Source organism: Microchirus variegatus (genome assembly GCF_963457635.1).
Source record: "Microchirus variegatus genome assembly, chromosome: 9".
In the NCBI taxonomy this organism is placed as follows: Eukaryota; Metazoa; Chordata; class Actinopteri; order Pleuronectiformes; family Soleidae; genus Microchirus; species Microchirus variegatus.
In genome coordinates, this window is record NC_139810.1 from 12,041,415 (window position 1) to 12,067,493 (window position 26,079).

Here is a 26,079-nt window from a genome sequence, read left to right on the forward strand (position 1 = left end):
CTATTTATTCTACTTAAGTAAAGTACAGATACGTGAAAAATGTACTTGAGTACAGTAACGAAGTATTTGTACTTCGTTACATTCCACCACTGGTCGCATGTAAAGCGAAGTCACGGCAGTTTCATGCGGTGATGACTCCACCCATAATGAGTAGGTACTATTTTGTAGTGGAAAACCAACCTAAACAGTGCTGTGCCGAGGCGAGTCGTGTCAAGCAGAGGTGGGACCATAGGTGGAAAGCGGAAAAAGGGCTTAACAGTGTATGATGTCACCCAAGACTGTGATATGTTGTGATTGTATCACTAATTAGGGCCACTGTGACAGAGCAGCAGTGACATTAACACAACATATAATGGCCTGGAGTGAACTTTTCTTCCTAAAATGGTGAAACAAGTATGGTCATTTGTTACTGAGACACATTTTAATGAAACTCAGTGAAGTATTTTAAAGTTCTCATGAAGCATAATTTAAAAAATAAAAAAGTTTCTCTTTGCAGCCAGCACCGAGTGTGATACGGTTGCTATGCAACACACTGTCTTTGAGACTTAGTTTCTGCTGCTGCTGCCCTGCCAAGCCTTATTACAGCAGTCAACCCGGCCTCTTAAACCAAGCGATCAACAAATCAATCAATTAATCAAGCAGTCAGTCAGTAAAGTTTTTCTGTCGCATTATTTAACATTGGCTTTTGACTTTATGTCTATGGTCCTCAACTGGATGACAACTAAAAGGCAGAAAAGTGTTATTTACTAACGCAAACAAGTTAATACATTCACTTCACCCACTGTAGCTGTAAAAGTGCTTTTCTACTATATGCAGAGTTATGGAACAGTGGAAACTAAATAGCTGTTTAGCAGTAATACGCAGATATTATATCAGGCAATAGAAACCAAACAAATGATTAGTTTTGAGCCATCCATTTTGTAAATGAAGAAACTGTTTCTTTAGCATTAATACTAAAAGCAAAGTGATTCTGTTTTTTTTTTTAGATTATGATTATTGAAGTACATAATGGTATTTTTCAACAGATGTCATCTATTTGGGAACTTGAATTGGAACAGAAGAACCGTTTTTACCACATACACTGAGATGTACAGTAGTTCAGGTTGATCCAGTTTCTGAAACCAGCGCTTTCCTCTTCATTATAACTCTCATGCTGCTAAAACTCGTAGCGACAGCCACGTTGCTTTACACTGAATACATTTTTCTTTTAATGGTTTGTTGGCTGTGTGTTTATTTATGCTCTTTCTGTATGTGTGTGTGTGTGTGTGTGTGTGTGTGTGTGTGTGTGTGTGTGTGTGTGTGTGTGTGTGTGTGTGTGTGTGTGTGTGTGTGTGTGTGTGTGTGTGTGTGTTGTGTGTGTGTGTGTGTGTGTGTGTGTGAGCGGCTTGCGTTTATGAACAAGCCTAAATGTCAGACCACCAGTAGCAATGATAGGTTTGGAATCAAAACCACTCAGCACCCTGCTGAAAAGAGCAACAACACTAGACGCCATCCCACTCAGCGTCATTCATGTGTCTACTCTATGTTCTCCTTGTCCTCTCCTCTCCCCAGATGTTTTGTCTTTCTGTCCATTTAGCAAACCCCCGTCATCTCCGCCACATTCACTCTCCCCTCTTCCTCTCCATCATTTCACCAAACATAAAAGAGCTGCAATGTGCATCAGCATCTCTCTCTCTCTCTCTCTTTTATCTATCTTCCATCCCATTCCACATCCTCTCTTTATCCCAAGAGCAGGAGCCACTCAGCAGATAGTCATCTCCCCCTGTGCACCTCACCTCCCTGCTCCCGTTGCTCCCTTCTTCCCCCTTTTAGTCCTTAATGGAACACTCACAGATATGCATCTCTTTGCTTTGCTCTAATCAACTTTGACACCCACACCATGAATAATAAAACTGACACAGATAACAGAGAAACCAGTGGGGGCGAGATATTTAAACGGTATATTTTGTCCTGGTAAAACATTCACAGAATTACAGGAGCATGACATAATTGTTCTCTCCTGTGTGTTCGGATGCAGAGAGCATGCTGAGGACGGCCAGCAGTCCAGACAGCCTACGATCCCGGACACCAATGATCACTCCTGACCTGGAGAGTGGCACCAAGTTGTGGCATCTGGTGAAGAACCATGACCACTCTGACCAGAGGGAGGGCGACCGGGGCAGCAAGATGGTCTCGGAGATCTACCTGACCAGGCTGCTCGCAACAAAAGTAAGTCAACAGGGATGGAAAAACTTCTCAAACAGCACAAAGAACTACTGGGAACTCATACCTGCAAAGTTTTATGCTCTATATAGACGGGAATATGGATTCAAAGTGTCGTGCAAACTTTTTCCTACTCCAAATAATAAGGAAACATTCTGTGGCTAAAAACCCCAAAATGTGAAGTCGCCATCATAGCGCCCCCATGTCTTTTTAATTGACTGTCTAAAAATAAACATACAGAAGATCATCCAGTATCATAGACATGGCTTGGTAAGACTTCCTAGGCGACGTCAGCAGCCGCAAATGAAACCACAGCTAATTAGAATTAAGTTGTTGGTGTCCCCAAGTAACAGTTGATATGGTTGTGTCATTAAAAAACAGTTGTTTTTACTGACTTTTATTAAATCCTCCCACTAATAACACGGTAAGGATACACAATAATATCAGCACAATACGGATATCAGCAGATATTGAGATATAGATCAATACAGATATGTTATTTAAAATATATAATTCGATACTGGCAAACACACCAACATCTCCCGATGTGACTTATACAGTAGGCGGATTAGGCTACAACCTCCTTGACTTTTTCTCTTGCATCCTCTCCAACTGATTCGTTAGTATGACAATGATTGTTAGTATCACTTCAGTAACTAAATGACCTCTGCAGTTGAGCACAGGCGAATATGTATTTGTATCGATATTGGCAGAAAATCTTAATAATCATACATCCCTGTTACACTGACGTGGAACTAACCTGCCATTTCCATTTCTAATCAATAGTTAGGAGTGTTTGCAAGAAAGCAGACTTGCTCCATTCACAGATACATGGAGGAAATGAAACGGCGGAAGTGCCGCACATGAATAGGAATTTTGACTCATAGTTAGCTCCACATTCAAGGTCTATAAGACCGCTCATGTAGAGGAACATACTAACATACATACTGTCCTTGAGGGGTCTTTGTGTGCTCTGCATTTGACATTTACAAATGTGAATTTGTCAGATGCTTTTGTCCAGTTATTGTCTTTCAGTGGCAACACTGAAGTAGATAGCAAGTAAGAGGTTTGTGCGGCCATATGAGAGGTGTCTGGATGATATTAGAAGCTTCAAGTATGGACATTTTAAAAAATAATCAAAGTTGGAGGTCGAGACGATGGCAATTTGGTCTGATTTCATCTGAGTGACTGCTCTTAAAAGTGAAGTGGTTTCATTTCAATTCGAGAGAGAACAAAAATTAGACTTTGGTTACTATATCTTATTTTTCTGCACCTTGTGTTGTTCTCCTTAATTTGTAAATTAAACTGTTTTTTTTTGTTGTTTTTTTAAACCAGATTTTTACCAGAAAACATCTTGAATGTTTAAATGAGTGTTTTATGTTATATTACCGAGTGTCTTGATTTCGGTGTTTTTGTCTCAACAGCGATATGGAGTTATTGTAATTTGCGATAGATAGATAGATAGATAGATAGATAGATAGATAGATAGATAGATAGACAGACAGACAGACAGACAGACAGACAGACAGACAGACAGACAGACAGACAGACAGACAGACAGACAGACAGACAGACAGACAGACAGACAGATAGATAGATAGATAGATAGATAGATAGATAGATAGATAGATAGATAGAATAGAATAGAATAGAATAGAATGCCTTTATTGTCATTATACAAGTTGTACAACGAGATTTACTTGACTTCACCTTGAAAGTGCATACAGCTAACAACGAAGAACAATAACAACAACAACAACAACAACCAGAGTATGGGTCAAAAGGACATTAAAAAGAAAAAGAAAAAGTGACCCTAGTTAACGTGAGGTGGGTTTTCAGTTTCAGCGTACTACATTAAAAGGATAAACAGCCATCAAATTCTTATTGCACAGTATGAAATAGCAGGTCTATAGCAGGGTTTAAATATAAAAAGTGCATTTCTATGAGACGTGACCCATAGCAGGGTATAAAAAATAATAAATAAAACTATTTCCACAGTATGAAAAGTATTTTTTTTTTTTCAGTATATGAAATATAGAAATATAAATATCACAGTGTGAGATGTGATTTTAGCAGCATATAGAATATAAATATCACAGAATGAAATGTAATTTTGCAGTATATAAAAATAGAAATATAAATATTTACACAGTATGAAAGTTATTTTAGCAGGGTACCATTAAAAATATAGAAATTGCACAGTTTGGAATGTAATTTAAGCAGGATAAAAAAATCTGTATATACAATATAAGTAGTGCACAGTATATAAGTATTGCATAGTGTGGGGTAAATTATTAAATAAATAAGCATTTCAGCATGAAATGTAGAGTATTGCATAGATAGATAGATAGATAGATAGATAGATAGATAGATAGATAGATAGATAGATAGATAGATAGATAGATAGATACTCATGTGGAGGATAGTAGCAGACAATAGATGGATACACACTGCACATTCACAAGTAGGCAGCTAAGCCTTACTCAATCATGCCCTCACATAACCTTAATCTAATTCTCACCTAAACAACACACACACACACCAGCAAATACAGTATAATACTGTGTATCCATCATCTGTGAAACTGAGACAATTCAGCTGTCTTTCCCTGTGTGTCTCTCAGTTCATCGTCTCCCTAATTTTAAGGGGACAGAGGAAAACGGAGCAGTTACAATTGCGAGTCTGCGATTCAATTTACACTCGTAATCAGAGAGAGAAAAAAAAGCAGATTAATAGAAGGTGGGGTTTGTGGTGTAGAGTGCAGGGAGGCAGATACAGGAGGTGTCAGGAGATGGGTAATTTGTTGAGGGATTGAAGATTTGGCCATGCATGGTGAAAAAACTGAGAGGCAAATGCAATTGAGTAGCTCATCTCGTCCTTGTCTGTCCACGGCCGTCTATGCCTGGACGCCGCATCCATGCAGATCTCAGGGCTTTGATCCCTCACTGGGAAGGAATGTATTTATTCATTGCCGTTCCATTTCACAACTAAACACAATTCCCAAACATTTCCGCAGTAATAGACGCTGCCAGATGGAGAAGTCGGCGAAACAAATATGCTGTTAGGGAAATTCACTTACATTCATGGTGAAGCATTGTCACCCGGGGTACAGCATCCCAACCAGAGAGCCGGGGTTCCTGCTTATGTTTCCAGACCCTGGCAGTCACAGAGCTGAAGTTATCACTCTCATTCACATTGGGGCCATTCATACTGAAAATAGTACACACACATATGGCCCATTCAGGGGTTGTGGATACAAGCAGCTGGAAATGGCCCACTGCAGCCTGTCACACAGCACCATGAAACTGTCATTTATCATTCTCTACCTTCTGTGTACGAGTTCACAAGATCTACCCCCTCCTTAAATGTACAGCTAAATTTGAAAGTAAAACAGACGTAATATTGGTTCAGGATGAGGGGATACGATACTAGTCAAAATCACTGGATTGAATCCGATACAATCCAAACACCCTACATTTCACAAAAAAATGCCGTACTTTGCACAGACTGTGAAAATGTGGACCGTTTTTTCTTCTTAATGCGAGCAAAATATTTGATATACAGTTTGTGAACTGCTTGGTTATTTAAAAGATGTAGAAAGAACTTTATCAGACTGATATTGGGTGAATTAATCATAAACAACAGCACAGAACTTCTCATAGTGAGACATTATTATAGTCTGTATTAAAATGTCAAAATAAATTAGAAAGAAACTGCCTACAGAATAAATTTGCTGTGTACAATCAGTTTGAATTAAGACTGAGTTTCGAGCTCCACAAACCATTTCGTCTGTGTTTGCTGCCCAGGGTACGTTACAGAAGTTTGTGGACGACCTTTTTGAGACCATCTTCAGCACAGCCCACAGAGGCAGCGCACTGCCACTGGCCATCAAGTACATGTTCGACTTCCTGGACGAACAGGCCGACAAACACTCGATCAACGACTACGACGTGCGACACACCTGGAAGAGCAACTGGTAGGTTGATCTCTGTGGACCTTTGACAACTGAGAAAATGGTTATATTATAAAATATATATTCAAGTCTAATGAAAATATCAAACATTCCCAGACTTGATGATTTGTTGATTTTTTTTCTTCTTAATCTTACACAAATTAAGTCAATATATCACTTTTCACATAACTGATGGAACACCCTGGGCTTTAGAAAAGTTTGATTTCTGACTGACATTTGTTCATTATTTTCTCTCTTATTCTTATTCTTAGCACAGATTGTGATCATTTAGAAATTGACATCCACTTCTGTAATAAAGGTTTTTCTCAGCCAAACAACTTGCAGTAAAATAACTGCACCTTAAAATAACTTTGTTCCTTTGGGGGCTCAGGAATGAACGTGTACAGTGGGTAATATGCAGTCAAGGTGTATTTAAATGGCCTTGTAAATGGGTAAGTTATGCAACAGGATGTGGTGATAATGCTCATGTTATACATCCCATCTGCTACTGTCTGGTAAGTCATCAAAGGAATTGATATGAGTTTATAAATAAATAAATAAACAGTACCAATAAAAATGAAGGAGAGCATTAATAGGGGTTTTAATAAAAATGTGTTTTCTTTTCTCTTGTCCAGTCTTCCTCTGCGGTTCTGGGTGAACGTGATCAAGAACCCCCAATTTGTATTTGACATCCACAAGAACAGCATCACGGACGCGTGTCTGTCTGTGGTGGCCCAGACCTTCATGGACTCCTGTTCGACGTCGGAACACAAACTAGGAAAAGACTCGCCTTCGAATAAGCTTCTCTATGCTAAAGACATCCCCAACTACAAGAACTGGGTGGAGAGGTAAGTCAAAGTTCGTCAACCAAACCCACTGAGTTAATGCAAGTATATCCACATTCTTAAGTTTCAAAAAATGTCTTAAGTTAATCAAAACAAGTGTAACATAGAACATAACGAGCTGAAATGCATCGGGTGGCAACACTCGGAGAATGTCACTGAAGATGCAGTAGATTAAATTAGTGTAAAGCAATCATGTTCCGTGATTACGGCAACCTTGCCCGAGGCTTCTAAAAATAAAATGTACACCAATCAGACGCAACATTAAAACCAGTTACCGGTGTTAATGTTGCGTCTGATTGGTGTCGTACATGCACAGCGTGTGAAATCATCTGTAATGTCAGCTCATGTTAAACTTGACCTTCTGAATTCAGGTCCAAGGCAAATATACTGTGATTTTTCACATCAGGTTTCCGGGAAACAAACAAACCGGTGAATAAAGGATTTGCCGCCTCATGTTACATCTTTTATGCAGTGCCAGAATGTTGCAACTCTTTCCGCAGTTATCGTTTCTGCTCTTTGAGATAAGTCCCATAGTCTCTAAATAGCTTTTCTGGACTGATACTCCCCAGACTCTTTTCACATTTTTGCTTCGCAGTTTCTCCCACATCATGTAATGATACTCCGCTTGCCAAGATATCACGCTTACAGGGCAGAAAACACCAACTGCCAATGGGAATAATTACGAGTGAAACAAGTGTTAGCTGAAAAAGTGTCCAAAGTGCATTCCTTTTTTTCCCTCCTGCTGCCCTGGCATTCGTGCACTTTGACAACGGCATCCTTGAATGTGCTAGAGTAAGTCCTGAGTCTCGCTGAGAGCATCTGGAGGCGGCGTGAGATACAGATTCATAGGTGAAGGTTAATTGGGTGCAGTTAAAGCTTGTCTCTCTTGATGCCTCCTCACCCCCAAACTCAACCTCAGCCTGCCCTGCTGCAGTAAACTTCCAGATAGTTCAGATACGGATCCTGCCAACAGGTTCAGGTGCAGCTCAATATTGGGATATAATCTTAATATACTGTACTATTCCCCGCATGCCTCACTTTTACTGGTGTTTTTGCTCTTCTGCTGCAGTCAACAACAACAACAACACTCAGTCGATAATGTGAAGGTTGTTGCTGCTACAGTCAACATTCAGGCTGGTAGGGAAATTGTAAATGTAGGAAGGGAAGGGAGGGTTAATCTTTTATTATTATTTTTCATGTGTGTAAAGGAAGTTCTCTCAGTTCTGTTTTGATTTTCTTTTTACCTCCAACTGTGCCCATCACCTCCAAATAATATGGTAAACAAGAGAATAGTGGAAACTCATCTGGCAACAGCTAATGGGAAATACTGTCAACACTTCCTCTTCACGAACCTCACCGTAGGACACAGTTCAGAGATAAAATGATTTGTTTTCCATTTCATTTAGGTGAGAGTATCATCATTCTTTTGCAAGATTCACAATTTTCTATATTTGAATGTCATCTTCTTGCCAAACATATGCTAACCGTGAATCCAGTGAGTTTGTAGTTAAAAAACGACAGGGAGTGAGTCATGAAAACTGAAAAAGTGTAGCTGCTGCTTCATACATGGGCTAAATGTATTTTTCTTTGTGCTGGAGCATCTGTCTGAAGCGAGTCCAAACGTCCCTGCCGTACAACAGATGAAAAATATACAGACAAAGTGCAGCGGCGCACTTTGTAAAAAAAAAATATATTACAGGAGGCCATCTGGAAAACTCACGCTGCCTGCAATAATTACACACTCACACAAAAAAAGATGTGGATGACGAGGCATACAAAGGGGAACGGTGACACTGAAAGGTTTAACTGAAAGAAAATTAGTGAATAAATAAATAATCCATCCATTCGTTGCCTTCTGTTTACTGGGTGTCAGGACTGCTGCTGTGGTCCAGGCCGCGTCAACTGACTTAGATGGATCAAGTTTATCCTCCGCATTTGTTTTTATTATGACAGCTTTCAGGAGAGGACCCACTCTCTTTGATGCCTATACAAAGTTATCCTGTCTTTCATTTAGGGAAAGAAAAAAATTGCAATCCCTTTTTGACCCCCTTCTCTTCCCCTCCCCGATCTTCATTTTTTTTAACCATATCACTTTCCACACTTGCAAATGTAACGCTGCAGGAGGCAAGAAGGCTGAGGAAATAGTTGTGTCTCTCGTTTCATATGCAGCATAATGATGTGAAGCAATATCTCCCTCTTTGAAATGCTCCACCATTATTGACGTGTGTTATTGTGCGTCTATTGTAGACGTCGGGTTTTTTTTTTAGAAATCAGGGCAGACGATGGCCGATAATAGATGCTGATTTATTTGCCCATACATTTATCTAATTTTAATGGAAGCCCAATTCCACCAGAAAAAAAAGAGGTGAAACCTAGCCTTGATAATAAAAACATGTCATAATGATGAGATAAAAATTGTTTTCTTCCATCTGATAAAATATAACCGTTTAATGATAACAAATAATAATAATAATAATAATAACAATAAAAAACTTAACTTAGCTTAACTACAGTAACCAGAACAACGCTACTGGTCTTTAGTGACTTAGCAACATTTATCAAGATTCTGAGATAATAATGTGTAATAATTGGCTGATTAATAACGTGCTTTCTTTCTCTCTCTTGCTGGTTTAAAACGGAGTTGGGAGAAGGTGCAAAAGTCACGTTCTCTCTTGAATCACTTGATTTACTCACTGGTGAATGGTTGTTATCGAAATATTGACTGATAACGCCACAAATAACGCTACCTACCTCAACTTTAAAGGCCGCATGTCCACTGTTACGCTGTGTGGGACAAAATGTCCGTTATTTGTTCATCCAAAGTTCAAAAGGGACATGTCAGCAAACTACTGAGCTGTATCAGTCTTTCAGAGAGCGGAGGAGGAGCTACAGTCACCTGTTTGCAGTCTATTTAAAGCTGCAATGTGTACTTTTTGTATACATTATGCTTCATTGTTCATCTAACAGGGGGAGGAGCGTTTGTGTATATACACCTGTAGTACAGCGGCGGGTGGGGGCAAGAAAAAACGAAATTATAATTATAACACAATATTCAATCATGGTATTGCAATTAAGATATTCATGATGATATTTCACAGGATGTCAAGGTAGAAAAAAAGGGCTTGTTTTTATATGGAATGATGTATACTCAAAAATAAGTCTTATGTCTCTTCCAGGTATTACTCCGATATTTCCCGTATGCCTGCCATCAGTGATCAGGACATGAGTGCCTACCTAGCAGAGCAGTCCCGCCTGCACCTCAGTCAGTTCAACAGCATGTCTGCACTGCACGAGATCTACTCCTACATCATCAAATACAAAGACGAGGTGGGTTTCCGTCAACCTAACAACACCGCTATACCTTCACCGCCACCACCACCACTGATCCCCCTCCTCACTACTTTGCCTTTGACTAATACCGTGAGGTCATTTTAATTCAATTACAGTGATAACCAGTCCACATTGGTACAGGCTGGAAGGTATTATCACCATTAGGATGCACATTAAGGCATGAGCTCAGCACATTAAGGACCTAATGGAGCCTCATTGAATTTATGTGATTTTCCTTCTTTTTTTTTTCTCGCTCAAAGTCCTACATGTACAGTGTCTCACAGCTTCAGCCAGTTTAGGATATTTCTGCACAGATTTGCAGTGTTCGGTTCATCTGATAAAGGGTTTGACCTTGTTTTTAATATGCTTACATGCTTTGTTATTAAATGAGAAGATCAATACCGCTCTCCTCTGTGTCTACCCCAAATATGAGGGCTTTGTAGGGATTACATAAACATACATATGACATGTTAATTAGTGAGCTTTGGAAGTGCTGCAAGGTGGACTTTGGTTACTTATACTTCAGGCCGTGCCCACTGTTCTCATTGTTTGAGCTAAAATAAAAACCCTCTGCTGCTGCTACTACTATGTGTGTCTTTGTGAAGACATTTTAGCTCGTCCTGACAAATTTATCCTTAATCACCAAGCGTGCGCTCACTGTGCATTGTCGTAATTATGCGACGGTTCGTGCTATCGGGAAAAATTCCAACGCTGTGTGAAAGCTGAGAAGTTGCACATCAAACGCCAATGCGTGGTTATTATGGTAGTGTCACTCCCAATGTTGAAGGGAGATGGATAATCAGTGTTTTGAGAGTTTTTTGTCCTGTTTTAATAGGCAGAAAAGTCCAGATGGACATTTTGAGGTTTATGTGTTAAAGGGCTTGGTTTTAGGGTTTAGGGATATAATTAGGTTAGGTTATTGGTGATGTTAGGGATTTACTGATGATGATTAAGTTTTAGGCTAGTGGATCCATTCTGTCTATTGTCCTCACTAAGAATGTTGTACGAGAATATGTGTGTGTGTGTGTGTGCATGTGCTAAATGTCCTATTTTAAGAGGGCTGATAATTTAGCCTTAAATCTGTGCCGTCCATCCTCATCTAACCCATTAAGAATGAAACGACTGAAAGAAACAACCCACTCCTTTCCCCCCCACAGCCATTTAATCTTTCCTCTATCGCCATATCGCTTCTCCTCTCTTTCCCCGCCTCATTATCCTTCATCCTCTCCATCTCTTTATTTTCTCCTCCCATGAGTCACGTCAGTTCACATCTCCCCCTCCTCCAGCTTCTGATGGACAGCCACGTGTCTTTTTCAACCACTGCTTTTCCCCCAACTTTATTATGCTTTTATGTGGCAAACTTCCCCTCCCCCCTCCTTCCTTCCTTCCCTCCCCCCCTCCCTCCCTCCGTCACAGCGGCAGTATTACAGTCGTTACCCTGGCTGCTTGCAGGTGTCTTCATTCAAGCTAAAATGCTTCCCTTCATTACAGCCTATTATCCAGATGTAGGCAGCTGCTCAACCGCCATCGTCTCGAGCATGTGCGCTGACCCACACACACACACACACACACACACACACACACACACACATATATGCATGCTATCATACATACATGCTAAGAGAAGACGAATGCATATGTAAATACAGACTTTTTGCACATGCTGTACCCGCTGCTTCCTCACATTCTACTCGCCCTACTTTCCCACCAACCCTCTCCCCGATCACTAGCAGGAAGTCCTAAGATTAAAAACAGATCCAATCATCTTTCTCTACATTTGTTTTTCCAGATCCTGTCAGCGTTACAGAAAGACGAACAGTCGCGCAGACAGCGGCTACGGGGAAAGCTGGAGCAGGTGATTGACACCATGGCTCTGGCGAGCTGAGGACCGGCCCAATCGCGCGCCTTGGCTGGCGGAGAACTGGCCAACCAACACGCCTTCCCCCTGACAACCTTTCGACGCTCCATGACATTTTAACCACCTCGATGTTTGAAGTCTGTCGCCCTCACAAACAACAACCGACAGCAGCAGAAAAAAGACTGCCAGGACACAGGTGCCCAGCAGCAGCAGCACACTGGAGAGACAGCAGAGTTTGGAACTGAGGCCCCACCGGCTGGGTTGACCTTTTGTTTTTTTGTTTTTTTTCTTATTCTTCTGAGCCACCAACCCTGTCATGAACAACCAAAATCAAATGCACCATCAGCCTCAGCAGATATAGTCCTCAGCTCAGGAGAGGGGTTGTTTTCATCAAGGCCCTCATCACATCTAGAGTCCGTAAGGGGAGCAGCAGCTGGGTTCTTAGGCCACAATCAGGAGTGGTACATGCACAGTGGTGACCAAAACTCTTCTCGCTGGTCAGGTCACCAGCTGGGAGTTTTCCACAGCCAAGGCTCAGCTCAAAATCCAGGATAGATTATCTTGATACTTGACCCCTTTTTCTTTTTTGTTCTTTTCTGCCGCTGTCCTCCACAGAGAGGTCAGAGGTCAGGGACACTTACAGAGCAGCAACCATGGAGCTGGGAGAGATTCATTCATGTTGCTCGAAGACACTTCGGCAGGGCGGATGCTCGGCAAAACTGCCAAGACTGCTGCCACAGCAGAGCAACCGGGAGGAGGGACTTTGCAGGGAAACTCTTCCTCCACGACCGACACCCCCAACTCCTCCCACCTTTAACACAGGACGTCTCCACTCTTACTGCTCAGCATTTGATTTTTGTTATTGCGTTTAATTCTGTTGCCCCGTCAACTGCCTACTCTCCCCCAGTGCTGTGCCACTTGTGTTACTGCTGAATTTGCACAACAAAGTTAAATCAAAAGAGAGAAGAGGATATATATATAGATCTATAAATACAAACTTCTTTTTTTCTTTTTCAAACAATTGAGAAGTTGATTTTTTTTTTTTTTCATTTTAATGTACAAAAGATAAGTTTGAGAAGAGGATTTGATATTTCCGAGTTGAAAAATTATGAAAACACAAGGAAAAAGTTGTCCTGTGCCATGTTTTCCGTTGAATGTCGTTTAGTGCAAAGAGACTTCTTTTCGTTAGATAAAAAAAATGTGCTATTATGAAAATGTTGTCATGCTTACTGACTGAAAGTGAGAGTTTTAAAAAATAGATAACCGGCAAAAAAAAAAAAAAAGAGATATATATATAGTAAATATGATAACAGACACTTTCTATATTTCATGAAGTTTTGGGGCAGTTTTGTGCCACATTTGTGCCACATTTGTGGCTCTAAAGGTAGTAAAAGGACAAGTGATGTCTGGAAATGGCCCGTGAGCCCATCGACCTGCAGTGCATTTGTGTTTGTTTAAAAGAAACCAAATACAGCAGTTTTAGGTGAAACAGAGAAATCATTTCTGTGGAGGCCAAGTCCCATTGCTCTCTGGTTGCAGACGACTCTCGAGGCGTTAGACATTAGTCACCTACGCTGAACCTTGGCACACCTTGCTCTGCTTACTTCTTGATCTTGTTTCACAGACACTTCCCACTTGTTTCAAACATGTGCCATCCAAAAATGAAGGCTAGTTTTTGTGTGAAACGAAAAAAAAACGGTGATATCTTTTTTTTTCCTTTTGTTTTTGTCTGCAGTGAATACGGTAAAAAGCTCAAGGCTCCAATTATGAAATGTGAATGTGGTTTATGAAGCGATAATGAAATGAAGCTTGATTCACGTGAGTGTTTTTGTACCAGGTGAAGGCCTTTTTTTTTGTTTTTTTTTCTGTGGTTTTACAGGGGTATAAAAAAAAAGCTAAGTACGTGCTGCTCCACATAAACTTGCAGTGCCACGAAAAAAAAAAACGTGCATTCATTAACAAGACATTCCTTTCTCCGGTGACTGTAAAATGGTTACAAGACTAATAAAGAAGGTCAGAACATGCAAGAAAAAAACACTGATAGATGGTAAACAAACCAGGGTAATGTTGTCATCCATCTATTGGGAAGCAGACTAATGACAAGATTAGTGAATTTAGAACAAATCTCCTCTACTTATACCTTTTTATTTACAGAGGAATAAGGTGATAAGGAAGTGGGTCAAATTTTACAACATTACTGCTTTTAAGGAAACAGCTGAAAACCCATTCTTCATTCTTCCTCATCAACAATGCTTCCCTCAGATTAGTTCACCCGTGTGGTCAAGTAGAGAGAGACTGATAGATTAGTTTGAATAGCACATAACCTGCAGAAACCTCGTAAACCAGGGCTGATGGTTTATTCCATTTAACCTTTAAATTATCTCCCCCTCCGACACCGACAGCGCTTAAGTCAGACTTACTTCGTTGATCGTGGCGATGGAGCATTGTGACTGCAGTGCAGTGAGTGCTGCTCTTCAGTACAATCCGGCACGCCTACTCATCATTTCTCAACAATTTGGAAAAAAAATGATCTGCCGTGAGCCTTTACTACACCTCAAAGAATCAGAGATGCTGAACAAGTATACATGCTTACTTTTCTCTCTTGGCACATTCACTTTATACCAAGATTAATATAGGTCATAGAAAATGACTTATCAGTTCACGTCATACTTACAAGTTCATATTCTTTTATGAGACTGGATGTTGACGTGCAGCAAAAGCAGCAGATTTTCAAACCAAAATGGGTTCTGTTTTTGGACTTTCACACCAATTTCCAGAAAAGTGAGGTCATCTCACAATTGGTTTAACAATGGAATGAATACAAAATACTATTAAAAGAGTAGAAATCAGCTGGTGCTGGTAGCACATTAGACAGGAAGAGAGGAAACTTAATTTGGATTTTTCTCTGCTGATTTTTGGAAAGACATCAGTGTCCAACAGATTCTGAATGACCTTACCCATCTATAAACTAATCAATGTCGAGTATAAGGAGAAGCAGGAGGAGAATTTCAGTATTTCTCACATCCTTTCGATTGTGTCTTTTGAGCAGCACTTCCTTCCAATCCAAGCCTCGTGTTTCGAAGCGACTACTAGAAAATCAAGGTTTTTTTGTTTTTTTTTAAGAGAATGACAAGTGAAATACGTGAGCTATCATTTCATGTCACAGGAAATAATCACATAGCTATAAACCATATCATATTAGCGAGTGCAGTGAGATTATGGTCTAGCTGTCATGCGTTTTAAGAGATTAGTAAGAATGAAAATGAATCAAATGACATTTCTTAGCTTCATAAAAATGTATAAATATACTCCTTACCATTGCAACACTATTGTTTTTTTATTGGAAATTCTTTAGCCAACACATCTTCATCCATAAACTGTTTGAAAGGATGGTAATTTTTTTCAAATGTGCTCTGTCCAAGACCAACAACAGTATCTCAATCTTGATGGATCAGGATGTTTTATGAAACCCTTTAAACATGCAGTTGTACATTTTTATTGTAGTTTATTCTAAGATACCGCATTTCCATCTGACACCTTAATTGCAGTTTGGACGGACTGAAACATACTGTATGTGCTTCCATAATTGAACCACTGATCTACACAGGGTAAAAAGAAACCGACCAAAGCTTTCTTCACGCACATCAGAAGAGAGGTTAACTCTAATCCATCCATCTGCTTCTCAGTACTTCCACAAAAAGGATTTCAACACTCAGTTTTGTCTTAACAGAACAAATGAAAAATAAAGGTTCAGTTGATGTATTTTTACACATGTACAGGCTCTCATTAACACATTTTGTTCCATTCAACTGGATGAAAGTCTGAGGATGTGGATCCTTGACAATTTTCCGACTGTTGAAGATTTCCGAAGATGATTTCAGTGATCTGGGAAGAGTAAAAAGGCTTATTGAGCCTCGTTGATGACTTTAAAGAATGTGAAAAGAAGTTGATGGCGGGAGAAAAGGGCCCCCTTGGTCTCTGGTGCTTTTGTTTCTTAGCTTTGCTTCTTGTTTTCTGCTTCATCACTTGTTGGGGTGAAAAAAAGATATAAAAAAAAAAAAAAGACTTGGGCAGAGCAGATGAAGTACTTTGAAGGCAATGTTACTGCTTCATTTCTCATTCTGTTGCATCTGTGGTTTTCACTTTTCTCCACAGTAAAAAAAGACAAGTGATGAAGAAAGAGAGGGAGAGAGACAAATTCTCAGAGATTGACCAACGCAGAACTGTCCCCCCGTGCCTTGTCAGCCCCTTGCCATATGAAATATTTATTTTTCAACATAGTCGGAGTTAAAATTGGTCATAGAAATATATTTTGATGTACATCTTGCCAACAGTTGTTTATTTATCCGGAAGAACAAAGCAGACTTTTGTGAAATTCCCTCACTTATTTAGCTTAATAGCCTAGCTTTAGCCTATGTTCTAGCCTAGCTTAGTCTACTATATGTAAGAGCCTGTTTATAAAGAAATAATTACACATTCTAATGCTGCGAACACAACACAATTGTTGTGTCGTGGAATTCACGTCGATTGCAAACAGAAGTAACAGGCATTTATTTCAACCTAACTAATACGAGACACATTGTCGCACTCTAAATTGTACGAAAAATGTGCATTGAACACAGCATAACACGTTCTCATTAATTTAACTTTACACTTTTTTTGAGGAAAACGTAACATGCTCGCGATACACATTTCGCAAAAAAGAAATCGTTTAAAACTGGGAAAACCAGTTTAAAGCTGGGAGATAGTTCGCTAGGTTTTAGACTTAAGGTGGATCTGCTAGTCTGGTTGGGGTCGTACCTATGTTCCCCGGGTCCTATGTTCCCCGTTTTTCCCAAAAAAGGTCTTATGTTCCCCACTTTGTATGTGACAGGGGAACATGGGACCCTTTTTTTTTTAAAAAAGGGTAGGGTTAGGGTTAGAGAAAGGGTCCTATGTTCCCCGGTTACATACAAAGCGGGGAACATAGGACCTTTTTTGGGAAAAACTGGGAACATAGGACCCGGGGAACATAGATAACGGTCCCGTCTGGTTCTCTCTTATTTGAAAAAGCCAGCCGACAGCTTCCCGCACGTTTTTATTTTGAATTCATTCCGAAGTGTAACGGGAATTTTCTCATATTTTCCACATGGGCTGCACCCTGAAAACATGACACCGCCTCACACCCACGACGACGCACAACCGTAACACGTCCCCATCATTCATCCGCCATTTCTGGCTCTTCGTCTCCCTTCAACTGCGAAGCTCAAATGTTTCTCATGCTTCCACTTCCATCCCCAACATCCACACCTGCTGGGTTCACTTTGATTAAAGTACATTTCAGAGGAGTACAGGAAATACAATATCTTCACACAGATTAAGAGGAGAGAGTAGAAAGGAAAAAAGAAAAAAAAAAAACTTTAAAGAGTTTTAATACTTTATGAATTCTGATACCTTTTTAAGAGTTTCAGACTTGAAGCTGCTGTGACAGGTTTTGGCTGTTTCACGCCCGTGTAAATATTCTGCTCTTTCCTATTTTGCAGATTTATTACGTGTAAATAGACACGCATCAAGGAGAGATTAAACATGTTTTTTTTGCTAAATCTGGCTCGTCTGATGTTTTTATTCCCCCTCTTCCTGTCCCTGTATACACTCTTAAGTTGCAGATTTGAAAATTGTAACAAGTTTTAGGTCTTTGTAGATCAAACGCACAGCACACATGAGATATATTGCCATACTCCATGTACTCCATGTATTGTATTTACCACTGTGATGTGATCTACAGTGGTGGAGCAAACTGTGTAACTTATGCCAACTGTCGCACAAACTGTACTGCAGGAGGTAGTGCTGCATGTTGATAAAAGAAAGACAAGCGACAAAGGACGAGAGACAGGCTGGTAATGAACCTAAACTTCAGTGCGCGCACACACCACAACTTGGGAAAAGACGTTGAAATTGCAAGAAAATAAAGAAAATATCTTTATTTCCTGTGAGTTTGATATGACATAATCAAAAACACAGACGCTACACATACACCATATGGACAAAAGTATTGGAAAGCTTCACCATTACACTGTAATGACATATTCTAATAGATATACTGTATATACTTTAAAGCTCTCACAGAGTGGTCGTGTTGCACATATAGTTATGGAGGTCTACTTACATACATTAACTTGTTTTTATGGTCAAAAACCTCCTAGTTGCTGTAAACGAGCTGATAGAAATCTCTCTTTTCTGACGCTGTTCCTCAGCCGCGATATTTCAGACTGAAATCTCACACCCAGAAGACAGACTGTGTTGTGATTGGCCAGCCAGCGTAGAGCCTTCCCAACTGTCTTGTGATTGGCCAATACCCGGAAGTGGCATAATCAGCACACCAGCTCTCAGAAACACAGCTCCCCCCTCTGGAACGTTGGATGCACTGCTACTCATTATCAAAACATTGTTTTAACAGTGTTTAAAAAGGGCTTTGTCACGACTCCCCGCCGCAGTCCCTTTATGACTTTGACCCAGAGTCAGAAGACACTGTCGCTCGTGAAACACCTCCACAACGGACGTTATTCTTCTTCTGGGGTTCAATGTACGCAAACCGGATGTGCCCGGACTAGTGCCCGGAGCAGGAGGATCTGCTGTTCAGGAGAACCGTTGTTTACGTAACCAGACCGGGTTTTTCCAGAGATCTCGCTGAGCCCGAGATTACAATAAAACACATCGTTCTCAGCAGTGGCTGAACTGTTTGTTTCGAAACTTCAGGGCTTCGTAAACAAGGTAATGACGCAGATACACACTAAAAAACAGCGTTAATTGGAACTTCCGGTCTCGGTCCGCTTTAATATGGAGTTAGCGCCCCTTTTGTAGCTATGACAGATTCCACAATTCTTGGAAGAATTTTGTGCAATCACAATGTTGAAATTATTTTTTATTTGAATCATTCCATTGACATTCACAAGTGCCTGAAATCTGTCTTCATCCTTCCCAGAACAAAGTGTTATCAACACTGTTATCGAGTCCTTTTATCCCCCTCACATCTCTGACCATAAAATACACCACGGCTGCCCCATGGGAGCACAAGGATTTGACGGGAGCCCATCAATCAAATTAAAAAGTCCATTATGAGAAGAGATTCAGACCTCCAGAGAGAATCCGACCTGGATATCACAGACACCTTGTCTCTGTTCTGAATGTGATTGACCTCTCTTTATTATCCTAAGTGCTTTTTTAAGTGTGATTTCTTCATCTCTTCATTTTCTGCTCTCCTCCACCTGCAGAGCAATTTTAGACACTGGCTCTTATTTTTTTCGCTGCATGGGGAGATTGTCATCTTTGTCGAGAGACAGGCTGAGAGAGTTTCCATACAAGTTTCTTCCCCACTCTTGTTCTCCTTTCATCTGCCTCTTGCACATTGTTAGGATTCCCTGCTGTGCTGTAGTATTTTTCACAGAAGGTAAAGTGTAGCAGTGCTTAGATAAAGCCATGAGGTGCACACACTCACTCTGACAGCAGAGACCACCTCTCATGGCCCGCAGCCCCTCTGTTTGGCTTTGTGTTCAGAAATCTCAGGGCCTCTGATTACCATACTTGTTGTGGAAAATCACTCTCTCTGTGTCTCTGTCTTTTTTCCGCCGAGAGGCTTGTATGGCAATTCAATCAACCCGACCATTCCCAACACAAACACTTGTCCGTCCTCCAAAGATGCCCCGACGCAGAATAAGTGACAACGTCGCGTCATCTTGGGCCAAACACCACGTACTCTCTGCTGGAGATTAAAACTGAAAAGAGACCCTTGTTATTCTCCAGAGAGGACAGCAGAGGCCGAAAATATAAAGATAATGCAGTAACAGGAGGAAAGGAGATATAGGGAGAGGGGACAAGTGTATGGAAAGTGTATGGAACATGTCTCAAAGGAGGAGAGCGGTATGGCTTGGATCTTACTCATTCAATCGTTATGAAGCCCCAATAACTGACGACCAGCAGGGGAAATAAGATGATAGTGCAGAATCAGGACAACAGAGTCAGAGTTCTAAAAAAAAAAAAAAAAGTGACAGATCCACATTAGAATACACTCAGCAACTTTAGAATATGAGGACATCATTCTGGATGGGATCCAGATTACAGGAGAATCAGATCACAGTCCCAATTATGACAGGGAGAGAGGGAGAAAATGACCCATTTACTGACCAGGCAAGGTCATGTTAAAATCACCTTCCTGTCCGAGAGAAATGATGGAATATGAGCAGTTTTACTCATGTGATGGTTTTACTGGATGTGCTGTCACTGCTACTAAACATACATGTTAATGTATCGCACATTTTAGCAAGATTTTCAAAGAAGTTAAGCAAAAGAAAAGTGAGATTAAGTTTGGAGGGAAGCCGACTGTGTGGAGGAATGTTGTGGTTTCGTCATCGGTCCATACATACCTCCACTGGATATCCAGCATTTTCTCCATCACATGATTTCTAAACGTCATCCTTTATTTACTGAACCTGTTTGCTTTGCCCTCATTTGCATTTACCTTTTATTGATATGCCAACTTTTCCACCTCCCTCAAGCATTTCTTTGTTTTGATTCAGGTTCCCCCCCCCATGCACAAATCAAAAATGTGCATAAAAACAGGCTGATGGAAGCCCACTTACTACAGGATTCCCAAAGTGTGTGCGTGCATGCTTGTTTTACCAATTGACTCTCTGGCTGCTTTACCAGGTATACGGACAGAAAATTATAATTTTATACTCTGCTTCTGAGTCTGAAGCTGCTTTTACAAGGCTGGATAAGGGAATTCCAGAGTAGCACACTATCAGGCACTTCACAGCACTTGAGGTCTGTTTCTCTGACACACACAGGGAAGGTGACATAAGGAAGGAATTCTGGTGGTTCAGCTGCGTCTATTTTCACCAACCCCAAAAAACCCTCTACCTGCTTTGCTCCTTGTCATCCCTGCAGGAGCTCAATCCGCCTTTCCTCTCACTAGCCACTGAGCCATCCACACACTTTCATCTCTTCCTGTCTCAGCAGGATGGAGGGATACCTGAGAGAGCTGACAGAGGAGAACAAACCAGACTAGACAAACTCAGAACCCCCCTCTTTCTTTTTCTCCCACCCGGCCCACTCTCTCTCACCCTCCACCCCCTTCTGTAACTTCTGTCATCCTTTTATCTCCTTCAACCTCTCATCTTACTCCCTTCCTCTCTTGCTGGTTCTCCGCTAGCCATGCTCCCATGCTTTGTCTCCCTGTATTACTTATGGCTTGGCTGCAGGCAGTGCTAGGATATTGGAAGCAGCATGAGGCTTGAGGAGTCATCTGGTACTAAGCAGAGCTAAGCCCAGCTGCTGAAAAGCATCTTAACACTTTGGTCTGGAGAGGTTTACAAAGAGTAGCAGGTGATAAAGCAGTAAAGCTTGAGCACTTGGCCTCAGACGCCTCAGGGGGAGCTGAGATAATTGACTGAACTAAAATCTAATCTTTGGTGATTTTAGAGTCTCGTTGGACTACACACTAATTCCACACAGTATCCAAAGTTTACAGCTTCAAAGCACAGTTAAGTTCAGGAACCAATATCTGGTCAAATATCTTCTTCAAACACTACATTTTTTTTAACAAATTACAAGTACAGAGACAATGATTGCAGTACAATATTAATTTGTGTTGAACTGGTTACTTTCACTTACACACTGCAGGGTTACGTCCCTGGTGACATCCACACAGAGGTGCAGCTTGTGAACAGGCAAGGCAGGCAACTGCTTGGGGCCCCCGAGCTGATAGGGGGCCCTCGACACTCAGAGCCTGAGGGCTGTTTTTAGTAATATGTGCAGTGACCAGCCACCTCCCTATCCCCCTTAAAAAATAATGGGCGATTTGCAATGACATCTCAGTAGGGGCCCCACCTCACTTTAACCTCTGTGAAGTTATCATTCTGCAAGTTGGAAAAATGAATCCATGAATGAATCTTTTTTACTCAGTTTATATATGTTTTTTTGTTCAATTATTTACAGTATTTTATTGTTCTATATATTTATATTGATTTAGAATGTGGGTTCTTTACAGTGTAATGTATTTTTTTAATAAGTTTATATAGTTTTTAAAAGCTATTTACAGTATTTTATTGTTCTTTACATTTATATTTTCACATACTTTTTAATCACAAGGTTTTCTCATGTTATTTCATTCATTTCGCAAAAAAAAAAAATTGAACTCATACATTTTTCGTTGGTGTCAGATTATTTATAATATAATGGTGATGAACACTGGTTGGAAGGGCCCCCTGGCAATTTTTGCTTAGGGCCCCTACAGACTCTACATCCACACCAAACACATGTAAATGTCAGTCAGTGATCACATAAACTAAAGTATGAATACACTTATCTGCAGTTCCAATGTGGTTGTATATGTCGTCTGGAAGACAGTTGACCTGAGCAGACCTCACAACCCAGCATGAAAGTCTTCAGAAAAAGACAGGCCACAGCTTTTGGAGCAGCGTGCGAAGTCCTCCTGACATGAACATCACTGGATAGAACTCAAACACGCTGTGTGCATCAGACAGCCTGAAATATCAGAGATGCTGAGGTGAACCTCGAGGAAGAGCGATATTCATGGTATTCATCAAGAACAAAGACGCCTGGATGGTTACAAAGCCGTGCACTTTTAAGATAGTCTTCACTTGAAAAATGTTTCATTTTCATTTGACCTGTGGGGCTCAAAATCTCTGATTCATCTTTATCAGACAACGAATAGAGCAAAGCCCCATATGAGTGGAAGCTGCAACTAAAATAAGCTGACAGAGCCAACAGTGGTCATTTGACAGCTACATTGCGCATAGTATTGCAGTTATAGTCTCCATAGGCACAGGATGAATGCTCCAGCATAATGATGTCTTGTCCAGAGAAGAGTTAAAGAGAAAAATCTTCTTCTTCTTCCTTCTCCCTTTAGGGGTCGCCACAGCGGACCATCTGCCTAGATAATGTCCTCTCCCTTGTGTCCTCTTCTTTTACACCAACTGTCCTCATGTCCTCCTTCACTCTGCACGTGACCAAACCACGTCTTATTTTAGAGTTCAAGAGTCGTATTTTATTTCCAAAACGCTGAATCCCTCGAACATGCTCCTGTCCATCCTGGTCTCTGCAAACCTAAATCTCAGCATCTTCAGCTCTGCCACCTCCAGCTCTGCCTCCTTTCTTTGAAACAATGCCACTGTCTCCAAGCCATAGTAGGTCTCACTACCGAAAAGTAAAAGTAAAAAATAAATAAATAATAATTTAGGAGAAAAATTAAAAAAATTTCAGCTAACACCTTTTGTTCTACATTTGCATAGTTACTGCCCTCTACTGGTAGAAACTCAGACACTGCAATCAAAATGTTTTCTTGGCTACTTCACGGAAATCGGAACGGAAATCCATCCCGTTCAGCCGGCTTGTTCACCACAAAAACAAACAATGCAGCAACACCAAATGTATGCAGTCTATGGGTTTCTATCTATCTATCTATCTATCTATCTATCTATCTATCTATCTATCTATCTATCTATCTATCTATCTATCTATCTATCTATCTATCTATCTATCTATCTATCTATCTATCTATCTATCTATCTATCTATCTATCTTACAAGTGACAATGCAAACCATGTGATGCAGGGCCCATAAAAACGAGCTGACTCAAATAACTTTTTGTCTCATATTGATGTTGAGAGAAAAACACTGAAATCAAGCCACTCGGTAATAGAATATGAAACACTGATTAAAACATTCAAGATGTTTTTGGTAAAAATGTGTGTGTGTGTGTATGTGTCCCCCCCTTTCTTTCCCCTTGTGTCTTCACTCTTATTTCATTCTAATCACTCCTCTGCATGCGCCAAAGTCTGCCCAGTTTTCTTGCCTGAGGGTGTTGCTTCCTCTCATACATAAGGTCACACCAGCAACTTCTTCACTTTATAGGTATTTCACGAATCAAACGGTACGTGCTGCGGTTCGCCTCGTCTCTGCCTGTGGCACATGCAGGCTGGTGAGCGCCAAGGTCAAAGAACTGCAAAGTTTTTATGAGACACTTATTTATTTATATTTATTTTTTGAGGGGGGGGATCACCAAGACATATTTAACTGTTATTCTGTACTGTTAAAAGAAATCTGTCGAACACTTTTACAGGCTTTATGGTTTCAGGGGCCATGAGGAGCAGAGGGTAGCAGAGGGCCAACGTTCTCTGCATACTGAGCTGATTTAACGGCCACAGATAAGGTCAGGACACTCACACTGTTCAAGTCAATGTGATTGGTATGCACTTCAGCAACCTTCTGACCACCCTCACCAGTACTTTCCTCTCAGTGGAGATTATTCATTATTCATTTGTTCTATTCATCATTATATATTATATCTATGTATTTCAAATCCACGTTAGAACCAAATATCAATAATGTATTGACCTATTACCTGTGGGATTTATTATTCATTTGTTCCACTAAGAAAACATTTACTTCATTCAAATCCACAACCAGAATGCACATGTTATCTTTTGACTTTTTCCAAAAGTTTGAACAACAAAACATGGAAGGAAGCTATAACTGCAGGTGATATTTCTGCCTCAGATCATTTGATTTAAACTCGGCTGAAAGATTATAGAATTGTTGATAAATAATGTCCAACACATACTGTTTACTGATTTTATTCAACGTGATGAGTAATGTTTTCTGTGACACCTGCTTTTCCCTGCTTAAGCATTTGAAAATGATCTGCTGTGCAAAAGGTCCATTTGCTTTACGTGTGAAGACGACATCATCCTGCACTTCATCTCGCCGCCTCCGGGGGCGCTAGCGACCACTTAGTGAATGCAAGTGGTAACAAAACACAGGCTTCAGAAATGAGGAGTTTGCTACGCGAAAAAAAAGAAGAAAAAAAAAGACGCAGGAGGTGACACGCGTTACCGAGGGCAGAAGTATGATAACTACAGTCAGGGTAACAGAAAATAAAAATAAACAAAAATGGCACTCTATCATACTGAATTTATACTGGTGCTAGCTTGCTCTGCTGCCTTTCGGCTAGCATAACCGCACCAGCGCGCGCCAGTTTGTCAGCCGTGGACGCTTCTGGACACAGACCACGCGACGTCAGGTGAGGAAGCTGCTGAGTGAGAGCATTGTTGCTGTTTTTTTTTCTTTCTTCTAAAGCGGATTTGCTCAGCAATGTGGCTATAAGGCCGTTGTGTGTGTGTACTACTTTTTAGCTATTTTCCACCGACTAATACTCAGTGAAAGGCATTAACACTTAGCATTGACTGTTTGGAGAACTTGTCTTTTCACCTGTCTTCACCATGTTGTTGGTTAATGCTGAATCCTTTACAATTTGGGAGTGAGGGAAGATTTGTTTATGAGCAATACAGCCACTTTCTACCAGGCACGTGTTTGAAATACACTCACAAGCTACTTTATTCGAAGCACAGGACACCAGTGTGGTCTACTGCTGCTGGTTCTTTTGCAGGCATAGCGTGCATAAGTTAGCAGGACGTTTGATATTCGTTTTCGAAACACATTTTCTCAATCAACAAATAGATATTTTCTCATTCTGATTGCTGTAGTAGTTGCCAATGGTAGATCACTACTTACTACATGTGACGTTTTGTTGATATCTGCCATTATTGTGAAACGGTATGAAATTATATATTTAAAATATTCACCAAAAATCAACACAAACATATGTTCTCATTCTAATTGCTGTAGTAGTTGCCAACGGTAGACATCTACTTACTACAGGTAAAGTTCTGTTGATACCTGCCATTATTGTGAAATGATATGAAATTAAATATTTTAAATATTAACCAAAAATCAACAAATAGACCTTTTCCCATTCTGATTGCTGTTGTAGTTGCCAATGGTAGACAGCTACTTACTACAGGAAACGTGCTGTTGTTAAATATATAATTTCATAC

At 40.5% G+C, this 26,079-nt stretch overlaps 1 protein-coding gene across 1 annotated transcript in view; it reads left to right on the plus strand.

Moving 5' to 3' along the window:
* LOC310932382 (plexin-A1-like) overlaps positions 1-12,214 on the plus strand; it is a gene marked incomplete at both ends in the record, with an annotated part of 220,644 nt that extends 208,430 nt beyond the window's left edge. The window contains 5 exons of the mRNA XM_083895692.1: positions 2,018-2,208; positions 6,009-6,178; positions 6,790-7,002; positions 10,176-10,326; positions 12,119-12,214. Of these exons, the coding sequence (XP_083751818.1) occupies positions 2,018-2,208; positions 6,009-6,178; positions 6,790-7,002; positions 10,176-10,326; positions 12,119-12,214 (821 nt within the window). The remainder of the gene's footprint in view (positions 1-2,017; positions 2,209-6,008; positions 6,179-6,789; positions 7,003-10,175; positions 10,327-12,118) is intronic.
* Positions 12,215-26,079: the final 13,865 nt, after the last annotated feature.